Source organism: Oncorhynchus tshawytscha, linkage group LG04, assembly GCF_018296145.1.
Source record: "Oncorhynchus tshawytscha isolate Ot180627B linkage group LG04, Otsh_v2.0, whole genome shotgun sequence".
In the NCBI taxonomy this organism is placed as follows: Eukaryota; Metazoa; Chordata; class Actinopteri; order Salmoniformes; family Salmonidae; genus Oncorhynchus; species Oncorhynchus tshawytscha.
Genome location: NC_056432.1, coordinates 43,028,174 through 43,046,813, shown reverse-complemented (window position 1 = coordinate 43,046,813; position 18,640 = coordinate 43,028,174). Strand labels below are relative to the sequence as shown.

The 18,640-nt window shown below is 41.0% G+C and overlaps 1 protein-coding gene across 6 annotated transcripts in view; it reads left to right on the top strand.

Annotated features, from left to right (window-relative positions):
- The first annotated feature begins 9,586 nt into the window (after window positions 1-9,586).
- The window catches only part of LOC112248842 (potassium channel subfamily T member 1), a 78,572-nt gene continuing 69,518 nt past the window's right edge, over window positions 9,587-18,640 (top strand). For all 6 annotated transcript variants that reach the window (XM_024418190.2, XM_024418187.2, XM_024418189.2 and 3 more), the window contains exon 1: window positions 9,587-10,011. In XM_024418190.2, the coding sequence (XP_024273958.1) occupies window positions 9,863-10,011 (149 nt within the window). In that variant the 5' untranslated portion in view covers window positions 9,587-9,862. The remainder of the gene's footprint in view (window positions 10,012-18,640) is intronic.

Sequence of the window (18,640 nt, the reverse complement as noted above, 5' to 3'; positions counted from 1 at the left end):
CAAAAATTGTCTGAAAGGGGCCAAGTGTGAAAACACCTAAAGAGCTTTGCACACCTGGATTGTGCAATATTTAGACATTATTATTTTCTAAATTCTTCAAGCTCTGTCAAATTGGTTGTTGACCATTGTTAGACAACCATTTTCAAGTCTTGCCATAGATTTTTAAGCAGATATAAGTCAAAACTTTAACTCAGCCACTCAGGAACATTCACTGTCTTCTTGGTAAGCAACCCCTGTGTATATTTGGCCTTGTGTTTTAGGTTGTTGTCCTCCTGAAAGGTGATTTAATCTTCCAGTATCTTGTGGAAAGAAGACTGAACCAGGTTTTCCTCTAGAATGTTCCCTGTGCTTAGCTCGGTTCCATTTCTTTTTTTTATCCTGAAAAACTCGAAGTCCTTAACAATTACAAGCATACCCATAACAGCCACCACTATGCTTGAAAATATGGAGAGTGGTACTCAGTAATGTGTTGTATTGGGTTTGCAACACACATGACACTTTGTATTCAGGACAAAAAGTAAATTGCTTTGCCACATTATTTGCAGTATTACTTTACTGCCTTGTTGCAAACAGGATGCATGTTTTGGAATAGTTTTATTCTCTACAGCCTTCCTACTTTTCACTCTGTCAAAAGGGTTAGTATTTTGGAGTAACTACAATGTTGTTGATCCTTCCTCAGTTTTATCCTATCACAGTCCTTATCTTTGTAGTGACTTGGTGTATTGATACACCATCTAACGTGTTATTAATAACGTCACCCTGCTCAAAGGGATATTCAATGTCTGCTTTTTAAATATATTTAGTTTTGAAGTGCTGTGATTACCGAGCCGACGTGTCTGTTCAAATGTTCATAAATGACCAGCATGGTCAAATAATAATAATCACTGTAGTTGTCGAAGGTGCAACAGGTCGGCACCTCAGGAGTAAATGTCAGTTGGCTTTTCATAGCCGATCATTAAGAGTATCTCTACCACTCCTGCTGTCTCTAGAGAGTTGAGAACAGCAGGTCTGGGACAGGTAGCAGGTCCGGTGAACAGGTCAGGATTCCATAGCCGCAGGCAGAAGAGTTGAAACTGGAGCAGCAGCACGGCCAGGTGGACTGGGGACAGGAGTCTGATCTGTTTGTGTTGTAGTCAATTCCTCGAAGGTTGGTTGTCATGCAATACAGTCTGACCTTGTTATAGTAAGGCACAGATGATAGGATGACCCCCAGACTCCCATGCAACACTGTCCATAGCTTTTTTTCTCTCTCTCTCTCTCTCTCTCTCTCTCTCTCTCTCTCTCTCTCTCTCTCTCTCTCTCTCTCTCTCTCTCTCTCTCTCTCTCTCTCTCTCTCTCTCTCTCTCTCTCTCTCAGTTTTTAGAAAATAGCTATATTTATTATTATTATTACTAGTATGCAGGCTAGTGGATGGGATGGTAGGGGTAGTTGTGCAATCCAACAGACTCCAACAGACAGTCAGTGCTTTCTCCTTCCCTCCACCCTGTGTCTGTCTGAGTAGTAGGGAAAGTGAGGCTAGTGTGTTCTGTCAGTGCTGTCAGTCTCCCAGGCTGGCTGCTGCTACTGCTGGTGTTGCTGGCAGGCTAGCATTGGCGTCCTTCTCAGAGGGGATCCCCTCACTGTCATTATCTCCAGGGCTGGGGGGTGTAGGGGGGTGAACAATTACTGTTGAAGAGGAGCAGGCACGCATATGATGGGAGATGCTAGTGTGTGTGTGTGTGTGTGTGTATACACACATGTGTATGATTGACAGAGGAGGAGGAGGGGTTGTTAAATGCTCATTTCAGAAATAGAAAACAGAAGTCAGATTCTCTATGTAGCTCGGCTTTTGTGTGTCGCCCACCTCTTGATTGAAACCTGAACGAGCAGCTGGGTAATGTTTGTGAAAATTGGTTCTATCTACGCTACCATTCAAAAGTTTGAGGTCACTTAGAAATGTCCTTGTTTGTCAAAGAAAATCACATCTTTTGTCCATTAAAATAACATCAAATTGATCAGAGATACAGTGTAGACATTGTTAAATGTTGTAAATGACTATTGTAGCTGGAAACAACTGACTTTTAATGGAATATCTACATACGTAGGTGTACAGAGGCCCATTATCAGCAACCATCACTCCTGTGTTCCAATGGCACGTTGTGTTAGTTAATCAAATTTTACCATTTTAAAAGGCTAATTGATCATTAGAAAACCCTTTTGCAATTATGTTAGTGTGAACTTTTCACTGTTCTGCCACCTAATGTGTGAAGATATGTTATGTGATGTGCCTGGACTGGAGTGTTGGGCAATGTTCCTTCCAAAACAGGGCACCTACAGGTTAGACACAAATGCATGGCACACACATGAACACGCACACACGTGCACAAGCATCACACACACACTTTCAGACTCAGAGCCTGGAGTCTAGACCATAGGTAGGCTTAGTCATCATGCTAGTGTGTGGGTGGGCCACAGTTATAGCTCTCGCCTCTCACCCTCATCGGCACTAGAGATTGTTCCATTTCAGTTGACTGCACTGTCTCGATCTGTACATCTGTATTGCGGAATACAGCCCAATCAGTATGAGAATCCTAATGTGTTAAATGTGTCTTTGAGAATCGCTTTCTACTTCCCTCTGATATGATTAACACTTGTTTCAGTATTTTTCTATCTAGAATTAGTCCGTATCTCCTAGCTAGAAAATAGAATAAGAAGAAATTCGTTTTTGCCTACAGTATGAATAGTTACTGTTAGCCTGTTTTATAGAGCCCCAATGCAGAGGATACTAATTGGTTGTTCAGCACAGTCTCACGAAGCTCATCCTGGTGGCAGCTGCAATAAGTATAGACTTCACAGAAGTGAGAAAGGAAAACTGTCAGGGGAGAACTGAGTTTTATAACCTCTGAATTGCTTTCCTTTATTTATTTGTGGTGGGAAATTGTATCACTCAGGCGTTTGTCTTCCCTTGTTTAATTAGCTGCCGTTGGTGGAGGCTGGAGCCCTATGGTTGTCATGTTTAATAAGCTGCTGTAATGACTGGGATGTGACTAGCTCGTCAGCGAGCAAAGGGACTGTGTGTGTGTGTGTGTGTGTGTGTGTGTGTGTGTGTGTGTGTGCAGGTGGTATGTCCATAGAGACGCAGCATCGTCACACTGGACTGGAGGCTGATGTGGGGACAAGGGGAAATGGGAATTGGTTTCTATGAGACATGTCAGAACGGTAGAAGAGTTACTCTTCTTCTCTGTGCAGGCAAGTGGAATACATAGAAAATAATTGGCTAGTACAGTGCCTTCAGAAAGTATTCATACCCCTTGACTTATTCCACATTTTGTTGTGTTACAGCCTGAATTCAAAATCTATTAAATTGTTGTTGTTTTTGCTCCCATCTACACACAATACCCCATAATGACAACATGAAAACTGTTTTTAGAAATTGTAGCCAATTTATTGAAAATGAAATGCTGAAATATCTCATATACATATGTATTCACACCCCTGAGTCAATACTTTGTAGAAGCCACTTTAGCAGCGATTCCAGCTGTGAGTCTTTCTGGGTAAGTCTCTAAGAGCTTTCCATACCTGGATTTTGCTAAATTTGCCCATTTATTATTTAAAAAATTCTATAAGCTCTGTCAAATTGGTTGTTGATCATTACTAGACAACCATATTCAGGTCTTGCAATAGATTGTCAAGTAGATTTAAGTCAAAACTGTAACTCGGCCAGTCAGGAATATTCACGGTCTTCTTGGTAAGTAACTCCAGTGTAGATTTGGCCATGGGTTTTAGGTTATTGTCCTGCTGAAAGGTGAATTCATCTCTCAATGTCCGGTGGAAAGCAGACTGAACCAGGTTTTCCTCTAGGATTTTGCCTGTGCTTAGCTCCATTCTGTTTATTTTTTATCCTGAAAAACTCCCCAGTATTTAAAGATTACAAGAATAGCCATAACATGATGCAGCCAGCACTGTGTTTGAAAATGTGGAGAGTGGTACTCAATAATGTGTTGTATTTGATTTGCCCCAAACATCACACTTTGTATTCAGGAGAAAAAGTGAATTACTTTTTTCCCCCCATACTACTTTAGTGCCTTGTTGCAAGCAGGATGCATGTTTTGGAATATTTTTATTCTGTACAGTCTTCATTCTTTTCACACTATCAATTAGGTTGGTATTGTGGAGTAACTACAATGTTGTTGATCCATCCTCAGTTTTCTCCGATCACAGCCATTAAACTCTGTAACTGTTTTAAAGTCACAATTGGCCTCATGGTTAAATCCCTGACCGGTTTCCTTCCTCTCCGGCAACTGAGTTAGGAAGGACACCTGTATCTTTGTAGTGACTGGGTGTATTGATACACCATCCAAAGTGTAATTAATAACTTCACCATGCTCAAAAGGATATTCAATGTCTGTCTGCCACAGGAATGTAAGACCCAGAATTACCTCTGCTGCAGAGAATAAGTTAGAGTTCCCAGACTCAGAAATTGCAGCCCAAATAAATGCTTCACAGAGTTCAAGTAACAGACACATCTCAACATCAACTGTTCAGATGAGACTGTGTGAAGCAGGCCTTTATGGTTGAATTGCTGCAAAGAAACCACTACTAAAGGACACCAATAAGAAGAAGAGACTTGCTTGTGCCAAGAAACACGAGCAATGGACATTAGACATGGAAGACGTGGAAATTTGTCCTTTGGTTTGATGAGTCCAAATTTGAGATTTTTGGTTCCAACCGCCATGTCTTTTTGAGACGCTGTGTGGGTGAACAGATGATCTCCGCATTGTGTATTTCCCTCCATAAACAATGGAGGAGGAGATGTTATTGTTAGCCTTTTTGGGCGGCAGGTAGCCTAGTGGTTAGAGCATTGGGCCCGTAACCAAAAGGTTGTGAGATCAAATCCATGAGCTGACAAGGTAAACATCTGTCGAGGCAGTCTACCCACTGATCCTAGTCAGTCATTGTAAATAAGAATTTGTTCTTAAATGACTTGCCTAGTTAAATAAAGGTTAAATAAATAAATCAAAATATGGTGTGGGGATGCTTTGCTGGTGACACTGTATGTGGTTTATTTAGAATTCAAGGCACACTTAACCAGCATGGCTACCACAGAATTCTGCAGCAATATGCCATCCCATCTGGTTTGGGCTTAGTGGGACTATCATTTGTTTTTCAACAGGACACTGACCCGACACACCTCCAGGCTGTGTAAGGGCTATTTTACCAAGAAGGAGAGTGATGGAGTGCTGCATCAGATGACTTTGCTTCCACAATCACCCGACCTCAACCAAATTGAGATGGTTTGGGATGAGTGAAGGAAAAGTAGCCAACAAGTGCTCAGCATACAGTATGTGGGAACTCCTTCAGGAAAAGTATTCCAGGTTAAGCTGGTGGAGAGAATGCCAAAAGTGTGCAAAGCTGTCATCAAGGCAAAGAATGGGTGGCTATTTGAAGAATCTCAAATATAAAATATATTTGGATTTGTTTAACACTTTTTTGGTTGCTACATGATTCCATATTTGTTATTTCATAGTTTTGATGTCTTCACTATTATTCTACAGTGTAGAAAATAGTACAAATAAAGAAAAACCCTTGAATGAGTAGGTGTGTCTGGTGACTGGTACTATATATACAGTGGGGCAAAAAAGTATTTAGTCAGCCACCAATTGTGCAAGTTCTCCCACTTAAAAAGATGAGAGGCCTGTAATTTTCATCATAGGTACACTTCAACTATGACAGAACAAATGAAAATCACATTGTAGGATTTTTAATGAATTTATTTGCAAATTATGGTGGAAAATAAGTATTTGGTCACCTACAAACAAGCAAGATTTCTGGCTCTCACAGACCTGTAACTTCTTCTTTAAGAGGCTCCTCTGTCCTCCACTCGTTACCTGTTTTAATGGCACCTGTTTGAACTTGTTATCAGTATAAAAGACACCTGTCCACAACCTCAAACAGTCACACTCCAAACTCCACTATGGTCAAGACCAAAGAGCTGTCAAAGGACACCAGAAACAAAATTGTAGACCTGCACCAGGCTGGGAAGACTGAATCTGCAATAGGTAAGCAGCTTGGTTTGAAGAAATCAACTGTGGGAGCAATTATTAGGAAATGGAAGACATATAAGACCACTGATAATCTCCCTCTATCTGTGGCTCCACGCAAGATCTCACCCAGAAAAGCAAAAATCCCAGAACCACACGGGGGGACCTAGTGAATGACCTGCAGAGAGCTGGGACCAAAGTAACAAAGCCTGCCATCAGTAACACACTACGCCGCCAGGGACTCAAATCCTGCAGTGCAAAACGTTTCCCCCTGCTTAAGCCAGTACATGTCCAGGCCCATCTGAAGTTTGCTAGAGAGCATTTGGATGATCCAGAAGAAGATTGGGAGAATGTCATATGGTCAGATGAAACCAAAATATAACTTTTTGGTAAAAACTCAACTGGTCGTGTTTGGAGGACAAAGAATGCTGAGTTGCATCCAAAGAACACCATACCTACTGTGAAGCATGGGGGTGGAAACATCATGCTTTGTGGCTGTTTTTCTGCAAAGGGACCAGGACGACTGATCCGTGTAAAGGAAAGAATGAATGGGGCCATGTATCGTGAGATTTTGAGTGAAAACCTCCTTCCATCAGCAAGGGCATTGAAGATGAAACGTGGCTGGGTCTTTCAGCATGACAATGATCCCAAACACACCGCCCGGGTAACGAAGGAGTGGCTTCGTAAGAAGCATTTCAAGGTCCTGGAGTGGCCTAGCCAGTCTCCAGATCTCAATCCCATAGAAAATCTTTGGAGGGAGTTGAAAGTCCGTGTTGCCCAGCAACAGCCCCAAAACATCACTGCTCTAGAGGAGATCTGCATGGAGGAATGGGCCAAAATACCAGCAACAGTGTGTGAAAACCTTGTGATGACTTACAGAAAACGTTTGACCTCTGTCATTGCCAACAAAGGGTATGTAACAAAGTATTGAGATAAACTTTGGTTATTGACCAAATACTTATTTTCCACCATAATTTGCAAATAAATTCATTAAAAATCCTACAATGAGATTTTCTGGGGGAAAAAAATCATTTTGTCTGTCATAGTTGAAGTGTACCTATGATGAAAATTACAGGCCTCTCTCATCTTTTTAAGTGGGAGAACTTGCACAATTGGTGGCTGACTAAATACTTTTTTGCCCCACTGTGTGTGTGTGTATACAGTATACAGTATATATATATATATATATATATATATATATATATATATATATATATATATATATATATAAAAAATGTCTATAACAGCACATACTTTACGTGACTATTATGCCATCAAAATAAACAACCAGTTTCCACTTCTGTACAATAAGATATGTCCATATGTGCCACCCTGATCCCTGAGGCATAGTCTATTTCAGACCACATAGAGATAAGTGCTCTTTTTCAGGTTAGCCCTTGTGTCGCAGTCCCTCTGCTGCATGCACGTGTGTGTGTGTGTGTGTGTGTGTGTGTGTGTGTGTGCAAGCATGTACATACAGTATGTGTGTACGTGTGTGTGTACTGTATGTGGTCATGAATGTGTGTGTCCAAGTGTGCCGGTGGTGTTGACTTGTCAGCCTTTCTCCCCTCTCTGGCCATGTTATGTTGAAGCAGACAGCTGTGGTGTTGTGTAGCCTGTGGAGCTTGACGCTGCTTGTTCCTGTTCTGTGTTTTGACAGAACAGTATTACTGTGGCTCTCGGTTAAGGAGGTAGTGGTGCATGACCAGTGATTATGGGTGATTAGGGGACCATGGTCGCTTCGACGGCAGTGTGTCTGTCCGTGTGTGTGTGTTGTCACCCCCCAGACTGCCATTCCATTCCCACTGTCGCCAGCCTTATTTTCAGTATTGGAATAAGATTTATGGGGACCTTTTTGACCCTCTCCCAAAGTGCCTATTATCTGCAATCTGCTGACTGTTCAATCTTCTAACAACACTACAGTACAGTATGTATGTTTTTATAGCTAGTGTTTTTTTTTTGTTGTCACAAACTGTGGTAGTGTTAATAGTGCTATATATTGCTGTTTTCCAAAAAGGTACATGAAGCGGAGGTCATTTGAAATCACGCTTTGGCAATTATTGGCCTTGACTATGTATAAAACCCAATAGTAGCCCTTGCACCGGAGTGATTTTCCTTTGATCTAATGGCAATAGCTCCTGGTTAGGAACATTGACAAAGCATCAACTTATCCTAAGAGCCATATGTTGCTAAAAAATACTACTGATCATTCAGTTGTGTCTGTCTGCTCCTTGTGGTAAACTGCTGCTCCTGCTCAGCGTCTGCTGGAGGTATGGCTGTTGTTCTCTCCATCACCACAAGGTGACTCTGTGGAGACTGAGTATGGTCCTCTCCTCTGTTTCCTCCTTTGTTTTCTTCCTCATCCTTTTTCCATCCTTCATTCTAAATCGTTTCTTTTCTTGCACCCCCTTCCATCTCCATCACTTTTTTATTACATTACCTATATCATTTTCTTCCCTTACTGGACTCAGTCCTCCTTCACTTTTCTTCTTGCAATTGCTTTTCCTGGAGTTGCTTTCTATTGATCATTCTAAAGTGTTTGTGACAAGCTGTCTTTTTGTCTTTCCTTGTATTATCCTCTTCACTGTAGGACAACATAAAAGGTTTTGAGGGTTCAGTAATGTTGGATAATATACTGTAGGCCATGGTGAGGAGTGGAGGTTCCATTTTCGTTTTGGTGTTATAAATGAGCTCCTATATTAAGTGCATACAAGCATCCTTGTATGCAGTATGAATGAATAAGTCATCCATCACTCTTGTTTTGTAAACGAATAAACCTCACCTCAGTGATCCTATGCATTAAAAACCTCTTAAGGATCCGCCCATTTATTTCCAATTTTCGCCTAAAATGACATACCCAAATCTAACTGCCTGTAGCTCAGGACCTGAACATGGATATGTATATTCTTGATACCATTTGAAAGGACACACTTTGAAGTTTGTGGAAATGTGAAATGAATGTAGGAGAATATAACAGATTAGAGCTGGTAAAAGATAATACAAAGTAAAAAAATATTTATATTTTTTTGTACAATCATCTTTGAAATGCTAGAGAAAGGCCATCATGTATTAATCCAGCCCAAGCGCAATTTAGATGTTGTCCACTAGATGGCAGCAGTGTACATGCAAAGTTTTAAACTGATCCAATGACCAATGCATTTCTGTTAAAAATTTTGTATCAAGACTGTCCAAAGTGCCTAATTGGTTTATTAATAACTTTTCAAGTTCATAACTGTGCACTCTCCTCAAACAATAGCATGGTATTATTTCACTGTAATAGCTACTATAAATTGGACTTACAATAATTTAATCTTTCTGCAAATATCAGATATGTCTATGTCCTGGGAAATGTTTGTGTTACTTATAGAGGTTATTAATTCATAATGGGGTAAAGACACTTTAAACTACAAAACTGTTAATACACATATTTTGGTGCACAGAATGACAGCTGTGGCAATATGCAGTGATCAAAATAAATCTTTGATTTACACCCCCCTTTGAACATCTTGCAAGTTATGTAACAATTAGTACAGCTACACTAGCAACAGAGGCAAACGTCTACTGGGTAGAATGGTTTGATGACGTCTGGAGGCTGGGATGCAATGGACCTCACATCTGCAAAGGATGGAGTGCTGCTCAATAACAATAAGCTCCCAGCACTTTCTCACATGATTGTGTGATGCAGAAAGGAATGGAAAGCAAGTCTACCTCGGTCTATATTGCCGCAGAAGTGCGTTCAGGATGCAGTTTTGAATTTCAGTCGCTCCATAGGCTGGTATTGACAGCAGAGGGGTAACATATTGGTCATTCTCGGCTGGGGGTAACTTGGGAGAGGGTGAACGATGGCAGGCGCTAAACTCACGCCATCTCCTTCGGAGATAGACCCAGACGTCAAGACCGAGGCGACGAAAACACCGGAGGAGCCGACTTGGGTCAACCCGTCGAAGCCGATACGAACGATGGGCTCTTTTGGGAGTGATGCTGGGCAAAGGTACCGCACATTGACCCGCATGAAGCCTCTGCATGTCTCAGACTAAGAGCACCAGTTCGATATCAAACCCGCAGCATCCTCAAACCCGTGTGGTGCTTCAAGCGCGCAGCGCAAAGCGCAGTCAAATTGTATCCCATATAAGCTATTTATTATTATATTTAGGCAAAGGGTATGAATTGACCTATGTAATGATACATTCCTATCGAATATATAGCCTACATTCCTTAGTCGATTATATCCTTTGCAAAAATGAAAATAACAAATCGCGATCTCTGTTTTCCAGTCTGTTGATAGGTTAAGGCTATATTGACACATGTTATGCGCGATTTATGAAACTGATTTATGACGGATTGTCAAAGCTGACTGCACGCAATGGCACTGTTTGTTACATTTGCGGAAATTGGCACTGTATGTGCCACCCACTTGTGAATAATATTTTTTCTCAGCCTCCTGTTTCGGTTTTTCTGGGTTTTTCTTTATGTCTGCAGTTGGATTCCTGTGCATCGCTTACATAACTCCGAGGATGCTGCGGCTCTTTATAGACCGTACAATTGCTTTATTGGTTGCATGGAGGATATTAACACATTTGTATTGATATTTTACTCATTCAAGTGATTTAATCGATTTCAATTTCCACGATAGACATTTACTTTTGAGTAAATTAGCAGACGCTCTTAATAACCAGAGCGACTTACAGGAGCAATAAGCGTTAAGTGCCTTGCTCAAGGGCACATCGACAGAGCCCTGTCGGCTCGGCTCAGGGATTCGAGAATTCTAACCAGAAACCTTTCAGTTACTGTCTGCTTTCAAATGCAAACCACAGGGGATTATATGTGTGTGTGTGTGTGTGTGTGTGTGTGTGTGTGTGTGTGTGTGTGTGTGTGTGTGTGTGTGTGTGTGTGTGTGTGTGTGTGCGTGTGCGTGTGTGTGTAGCCTAGGCTACATGTGTGCGGGAGCACATCAGCAACTACAGTGGAGTAGCCTTACCTTCACTCCCCAGCCAAGTCACATGAGATGCTTCTCTCTGAATGGGACTGCACGGTTTCATTAAGGGGGAGTATATGCAGGCAGCCTACATTGGCCTGCCTGAATAAAAATCAGTATGAGTGTTAAAATGCTCTCTAACATTCTCATCCCTTCTCGCCGTTTCTCTTAGCACTTTACTGCATAATTCAATTAAGAATGTTGGTTGGGCAGAAACTTGAAACAATGTTTTGAGTCTGCTACAGTATTTTTGCTGTGTAGCCAAATCCAGAGGGGAAAGGTAAAGTTGGGCTTGATGCGGGGTGTTAAATCTTTCAATAGTTGCAGAGAGTTCTGCCAAGTCAATACAGTTAATTACAGCAGTTTTAACGTCATTAACAGTTGCATATCCCTGTAATGTTTAGTTCTGACATTTATGCACAATGGAATCGACTTACCTGTGATTTTCCAATGTCACTGACTTCATGAACTATTCAGAAACATTGACACACGTATGTTAACCGTTTTCTGTATACCATTACAACAATAATTATGTCTAAGCGAATGCAATATTGCTGAGGCCATAGTATACTGCCTTACTGCCTGTGAAAATAAGACAGTATAGTCTGTAGGCAGTATATGTTTCTCTTTCAAAGGCACTAGCTCTCATCAATAATACAGACTGAGGCAGAACTCAAGAGGCCCACTGCTGCACCAACAGCAAAAATGCATCAGGGTTGCCTACCCCTTTTTTTGGAGTCTAAAGTAAAGTACTGTAGCTGGTATACCATAGAGCAGGGGTAGGCAACCCTGGTCCTGTGGGGCCACAGGCACTTCATGTTGTTGATTTAACGTGAAAATCTGAGGCCCGCACTCGATCCTAACCCACAAATATAGAAAATGCGCTGTATGGTCAGAGATGGTGGAACTCTTTTTTGACAGGCCTTTTCAGATATATCTATGTTTCTGCTTATAATTTCCAACATTTATGTAGACTATTTGTTAGTCAGGCTATTTGTTAGGGGTTGCAGGAGCGTAGTGGTTAGAGTGTTGGGCCAGTAACCGAAATGTTGCTCCATGGAATCCCGGAGCTAACAAGGTAAACATCTGTCATTCTGCCCCTGAACAAGGCAGTTAACCCACTGTTCCCCGGTAGGCCGTCATTGTAAATAAGAATGTGTTCTTAATTAACTGACTTGCCTGGTTAAATAAAAATATGGTGTGGGGTGCTTTGCACCCTCACTATAATTAGATACATGCAGCTTTTCTTCTTATTACTAGAACGCTAAATATATTCTTGCTCACCAGAATAATGTCATAAATAGATATGCTTCAATCCAGTTGACATCGGAAAGTTTGTTTTCTCTTTCTATTTCATCTCTGCTTCTCTCGCGCAGCAAAGACGTTTAGAGAAAATGCAATAGGCCTAACTCTAAAACAACGAGAAAGCCTTTCCATGCAAAACTTCATCCGTTTGACCAGTTTTAAGGAAATTAAAAGCTGTTAAAATGACTCAACATGCTTGTTTATAAGATTTAAGTTCAGCTTGGATGCCGCGCCTTCATTCTCTCAACATCCTATAATAAAATAATATTTCTCCACTCCTGTTCCTGATTAAAAATGTAAATTTGGTGTGTAATTTTACTGCAAGAAATACTTAATTCTGCAGGAGTTAATATCATATTAGGTTTCCCAAACTCGGTCCTCGGGACCCCAAGGGGTGTACATTTAGTTTTTTTGCCCTAACAAAACACAGCTGATTCAATTTGAATTCCCCCTCTTGTGACTGTCGAATTTGTATAGCGCCTCACAATCATCATACATAACATACATATCATCCTCTTTCACCACTTCACCAAATCTTTTCCAAACATTAGACTACTGTTCTGGTCCTTTCTTCTATTTATTTTCAACAGTAGAAGCTACCTGGCCTCTGCAGATCTTCTTCTCCCGTCTGCCCTGCCTACTTTCTATCCCCTGTTGTTGTTTCCCCATGCTGTCAGACTTAGGCTCAGAGACAGAGATGATTGGGAAGTTTAAAGAGCTGTGTGTGTGTGTGTGTGTGTGTGCGTGTGCGTGTGTGTGTCCACGTGCTAGTGATGCGCGGGTCAGCTGTTTCCCCCGCGCCCGCCCGCAATTGCTAATAACACAACTGCCGGACAATATGTGAAAATCTGAGGCCCGCACCGACCCTAACCCGCAAATATAGATAATGCGCTGTACAGTCAGAGATGGCGGAACAATTTTTTGACAGGCATTTGTACATACGCCTATGTTTCTGCTTATAATTTCTGACATTTTGGTAGGCTATTTGTTAGTCAACTTGTCTATAATTAGATAGATGCAGCTTCTCTTCTGTCATTACCTGTTGCCCTAGAATACTACACAAACCCTTGCTCACAATAATAAAAGTCATAAAACATTGATAGAATGAATTCTTGAATCTAGTTGACAGTGATAAAGTTTGTTTTCTCTTTCCTCTTTCATCTCCGTTTCTCTCGTGCAGCAAATACATTTAAGGCCTAATGAAAACCTTCAATATAGCCCATCGATATGAATTGCGCAAGAACGATACATTTCTGGATTTTTAATGCATTGTTTTCTCTATATTCAACCCGTCTGCCCGCCACGCACCCACCCTTCATCCACGCGGATATAACCGCTGGGACTGCGGGTTATGAGTCGACCCTTGCATCACTAGTGCTTGTGCATGTGTATGTGCATTCATGTGTGTGTGCTTGCGTGCAGGGACAAGATAGTGTTCCTCAGATGATTATGATAATGGTGGTTATGACTCTAAGCCCATGCAGCTTAATATACTCACAAAAGCCTCAGAGTCATCGTGCACTGATCTAAATACACTGGAGTGGGAATGAGAGTAAACAGCACAGATTTCACTGAATAGCCTACAGTGTTGATTTACTGCTGCGGCATGGAATGATAAACTCAGTAGAATATAGCAGAGATAGTCTGAGTCATTAGTAATATCCGTTATCATATTAGATAGTCAAACAGCACCTCACATTAGATAGTCTGGTGTGCTGATCTTTCATGCATTGATCTTGCATGAAATTGAAAGGGAAAGGGGGATACCTAGTCAGTTGTACAACTGAATGCATTCAACTGAAATGTGTCTTCCGCATTTAACCCAACCCCTCTGAATCAGAGAGGTGCGGGGGGGCTGCCTTTAATCAACATCCATGTCGAGGCTCTCATTTGCATAATAGTGTCCATATCAATTCATTTGACAGTTATATTTTACATGTCCATGTATTGTGTGAAAAACATTTTATAGTATAAAAACGTTATATTACTGTATCTGTGACTGTAAAAAAATTCCCACTTCCCATCACTTTTAACTAACTTCCTTCCTCGGACAGAAAGGATGCTGCCAGTCAGTCAGTCAGAGTTCTCCATGGGAAGGCAATGAAACATGACCAGCGTGAGACCTGTCCTCTACATGCTGTGTTCAGCTCCAGAGAGGATGGAAGTAAGAAGAGATGGAAGGAAGGAGTGAGAATCCATAATATGACCCATCTCCATTGACCCACCGCTCCATTCCTCCACACTCCTCACTGTTTAGTTATTCATTACGGCATTATTTAAATGCCTAGGAACCCCCTCAGTGCCGTGCTAGGATTCTTCACGGTACATTCATACCAACAGCTGGTCGGAAGGATGTAGGATGTAAACAAACAGTGTAACCAAGACTTACAGTAAACTAATATAGTAGTTTTCTTTCCAAGGATACAGGAAGTTGATACTGTAAGATCTTGTTCTTTTATACTGTAAAATATGTGTACAATATTCTGATTATGGGACTATTATGATTATGGGATTATAGGATTAATAGTACTCGCTTCCAAAGCATGTACCTTATATCATGAAATTAAAAAGATAGATTAATTGTGTGCATCTCTATCCCTATAGAATCCATTGAGATGTTACTCAGGTTTGATACATGAGGGATAAATCATCATTTATATAATGGTTATGGGAATATGCTATGTTCTATGCTTCCAGAGTCTGTCCCTTAATGTTGTGAAACCAAAATATTTTTTTGCAACTGTATCCATGTATCCATATAGACCGCAAAGGGTGCATGATTAGGTTTTTACCCTAGCACTACACATCTGACTCAAATAATTCAAGCTTGAAGATGGGCAAAAAACTAAATGTTTGAGTTTGGGAAACGCTGCTATAGATGTTACTCAGCTTTGATACAGATCATGAAAAGATCAATTGTGTGCACTCTTACAAAGCTATAGGTATAGAAAAACGTAATACTTTAGCTGAATTCACTCTCCAGAATCCTCCGCGATCCTCATCATTAGGTCTTTATCTTCACACCAACTCACCCATTCCCACATGAAAAAATACTGTACTAAATACTATACTATGGTTCGAATCTCCGAGCTGACTGGGTGAAAAATGTGTAAATGTGCCCTTGAGTAAGGCACTTAACCTTAATTGCTACGGGTCTGCTAAATGACAAAAAGGAATGGCTTGACCTCAACAGTAATAACAACTTTTGTCTAGGGAATGGAGGATGCTGATGACGGATTGCAGGGGGATTTGTTGCTCTGCAGGCCGAGGCTGCTGCTTTTCTAATTGAAATGAGGAGAGTGCTGTGCTTGAAAAGACAACGCAATGTTCTCTTTGTTAGTTCTCTGCCTTAGTTTAATCTCTTACAACCTCAGCAATCCTCTCTTAAGCCGCCTGTCCCACAATAATTGATTATGTATAGGCTTCTCCTATTCAGCTGTTGTTCAATGTAGTATCTGTAGCTGTTGTTCAACTACTATCGTCATTCACACACTGTATGTTGTGCCAGTTAGTATCTATTAGTACAGATGGCAGATTATTTTTCTTTTTTGTAAATGCAAATGATATCCCCATAACTCAAGCGCACTTTTTTACATTTTACCCTGTTTTCTCCCCAATTTCGTGGTATCCAATTGTTTAGTAGCTACTATGTTGTCTCATCGCCACAACTCCCGTACGGGCTTGGGAGAGAAAATCATGCGTCCTCCGATACAACCCAACCAAGCCGCACTGCTTCTTAACACAGCGCACATCCAACCTGAAAGCCAGCCGCACCAATGTGTCGGAGGAAACACTGTGGCAACCTTGGCTAGCGTGCACTGCGCCCGGCCCACCACAGGAGTCGCTAGTGCGCGATGAGACAAGGATATCCCTACCGGCCAACCCCTCCCTAACCCGGACGACGCCCCACGGACCTCCCGGTCGCGGCCGGTTACGACAGAGCTTGGGCGCGAACCCAGAGTCTCTGGTAGCACAGCTGCAGTACAGCGCCCTTAACCACTACGCCACCCAGGAGGCCTCAAGCGCACCTTTTTAATAAATCCAAGAGCACCTTTCCAAGGGGTTACCTAGTTAAAATACAGGAGCTTGTTAGTTGATTGGACTCAATGCTGTATTTTTATTCCTTTAGTGGGAGGGAGAGCATGAACCAAGTTATTATCCATGATCCCTTCTGGGATGTCTTCTTATCAATCCATCTCTAATCCATTACTCTATATTTGTGCTTATATTGGCTATTTACTCAATTTAATAGAAATGTTGGTTGCACCTTTAACTGTGCCCTAATTAGCGTACTACTTAATCATCAAGATCTTAGAAGTTAACACACACTCCATTAGCTTCAGTATACTCATAGCAGGTGTTACTGTTGATGTTTTGGCTCTGTACTCCAAAACTTGAAATTATAGTGACTATGAGGTTAAAGTGCAGACTAGACTATCAGCTTTAATTTGAGGGTATTTTAATCCATATCGGATGAATCGTTTAGAAAGTACAGCAGTTTTGGAACATAGTCCCCCCATATTAGGTGAACAAAAGTAGTGGGACAAATTCACATATACAAAGTTATAGATGCACAAATATCAATCCCCTAAAATGCTAACCTCCCCTGTTATTGTAATTGTGAGAGGTTAGCATATCATGGGGATATGATATTTGTGCATCTGTAACTTTCTCACTCATCATTGTTCACGATTAATTCAGGAGTATCCGTAATCATGGTAGCATCAATATTAAATGTAGAAGTGTTTAGAAACATATTATATTCTTATTTACAATCAAAGTTACTCCAAAATGACACAATACATTATTTACCATTAATTTCTATGGGGCACAAAATAATCTGGAACACAACCAAAACAAACAGCAAATGCATCAAACACATTTGTAGAGTCACAAGCTTGATGTAGCCATTGCATCCTATGCATATGGACCAAATACTTCACTTTTTACTACTTTAATATACATATAAATGAATTTGTTCCAAACGGTTCACTCGATATGGATGAAAATACCCTCAAATTAAAGCTGACAGTCTGCACTTTAACCTCACAGTTGTTGTATCATTTCAAATCCCAAAATGCTGGAGTACACAGTCAAAACAACAACAAAGTGGTCACTGTCCCAATACTATTGGAGCTCACTGTATAAAGGGAAGTGCATCTGAAATCTCCATAACTTGGGTTGTGTTTGTGCTTACGTCTAGCCATCTTAATATAACTGTTCAGTTATGATTTCCTTTCCTTTTAGCAACTCTGGCTTAATGAGCAGTTTTAAAAGTCAGCTGCCCCTTAGAATCAACTTCTCTGCTTTTAAACGGCCTATGTGGCATCGATATGAGTCAGAAACATTAATTCTAGTGTCAAAATTGACTACAAAGTGTAAATAGGATAATTCCAGTCTCGTCCAAAGCTGATTTTTCTAAGTGAGTTTGTCACTATTTACTGGAGGGTTGAGTATGGATTACGATCGTGCCCACTTGCCCAGTGCCCACTAACACGAGAGAAGTAGCTGTGCTGCACACTCCATCCAAACATAGCAGCCAATACCTCCAAGAAGTCAGACAGACCTGCACATTACACAGCGCCTCAGACTTCTTTAAATAAGACAACACGTCGCCAAGGCTATGTTGAAATAACCCTTGGTTCTAAGCGTGGTCATTTGCTGATGTGTTTGATAGTGTCAATCACTCGAGTCTGCCACTTTTTGGTGCAAAATGAGAATTGAGATGATCAGTTTGCACTTGTATCCCAACTACAATTTGTCTATAATCCAAAACCCTGTTTTTTTTTTAACATGACTCCCTATTAGACACCACAAGACAGACGAACACTCTGGTAATAGATAGTGAGACAGTTACAAAAAACTAAAATGCACCGAAGCATGCTAGCTACTAACGTTACTTGCTAGCTTAATTGACAAACAGAGTTGACATTTAGCTAGCTAGCAAGTGATTTTGAGCACTGATAGACAGCGTGTAACTTATGCTTTATTTACGATAGCTTGACAGTTTGCAGATGACGAAGTTGCATACATGTTAATGTTCTCAAAAATCAGTCCTGAGCGCGCAACCATACCTTCCCGACTCGATAGACTGTATGCACTGCGCTGACTAGTTTTTATGCCATTTTTTTTCCTGAGAAATACTGCACCAAACACCTTAGCTAGATGTAAAAATTGCGTGACTAAGACCTCATTGGCAAAAACGTCTAAATTAATGACAGATGTCTTGATTTATCCTAAATTATTTTGGACTATTTTAAGGAATTGCCTATGTTGTTACTATGGTGACTCGGGGGGCAAACAACAGTCTCAGCCAGTGTATGCAAACATAAAACACCCA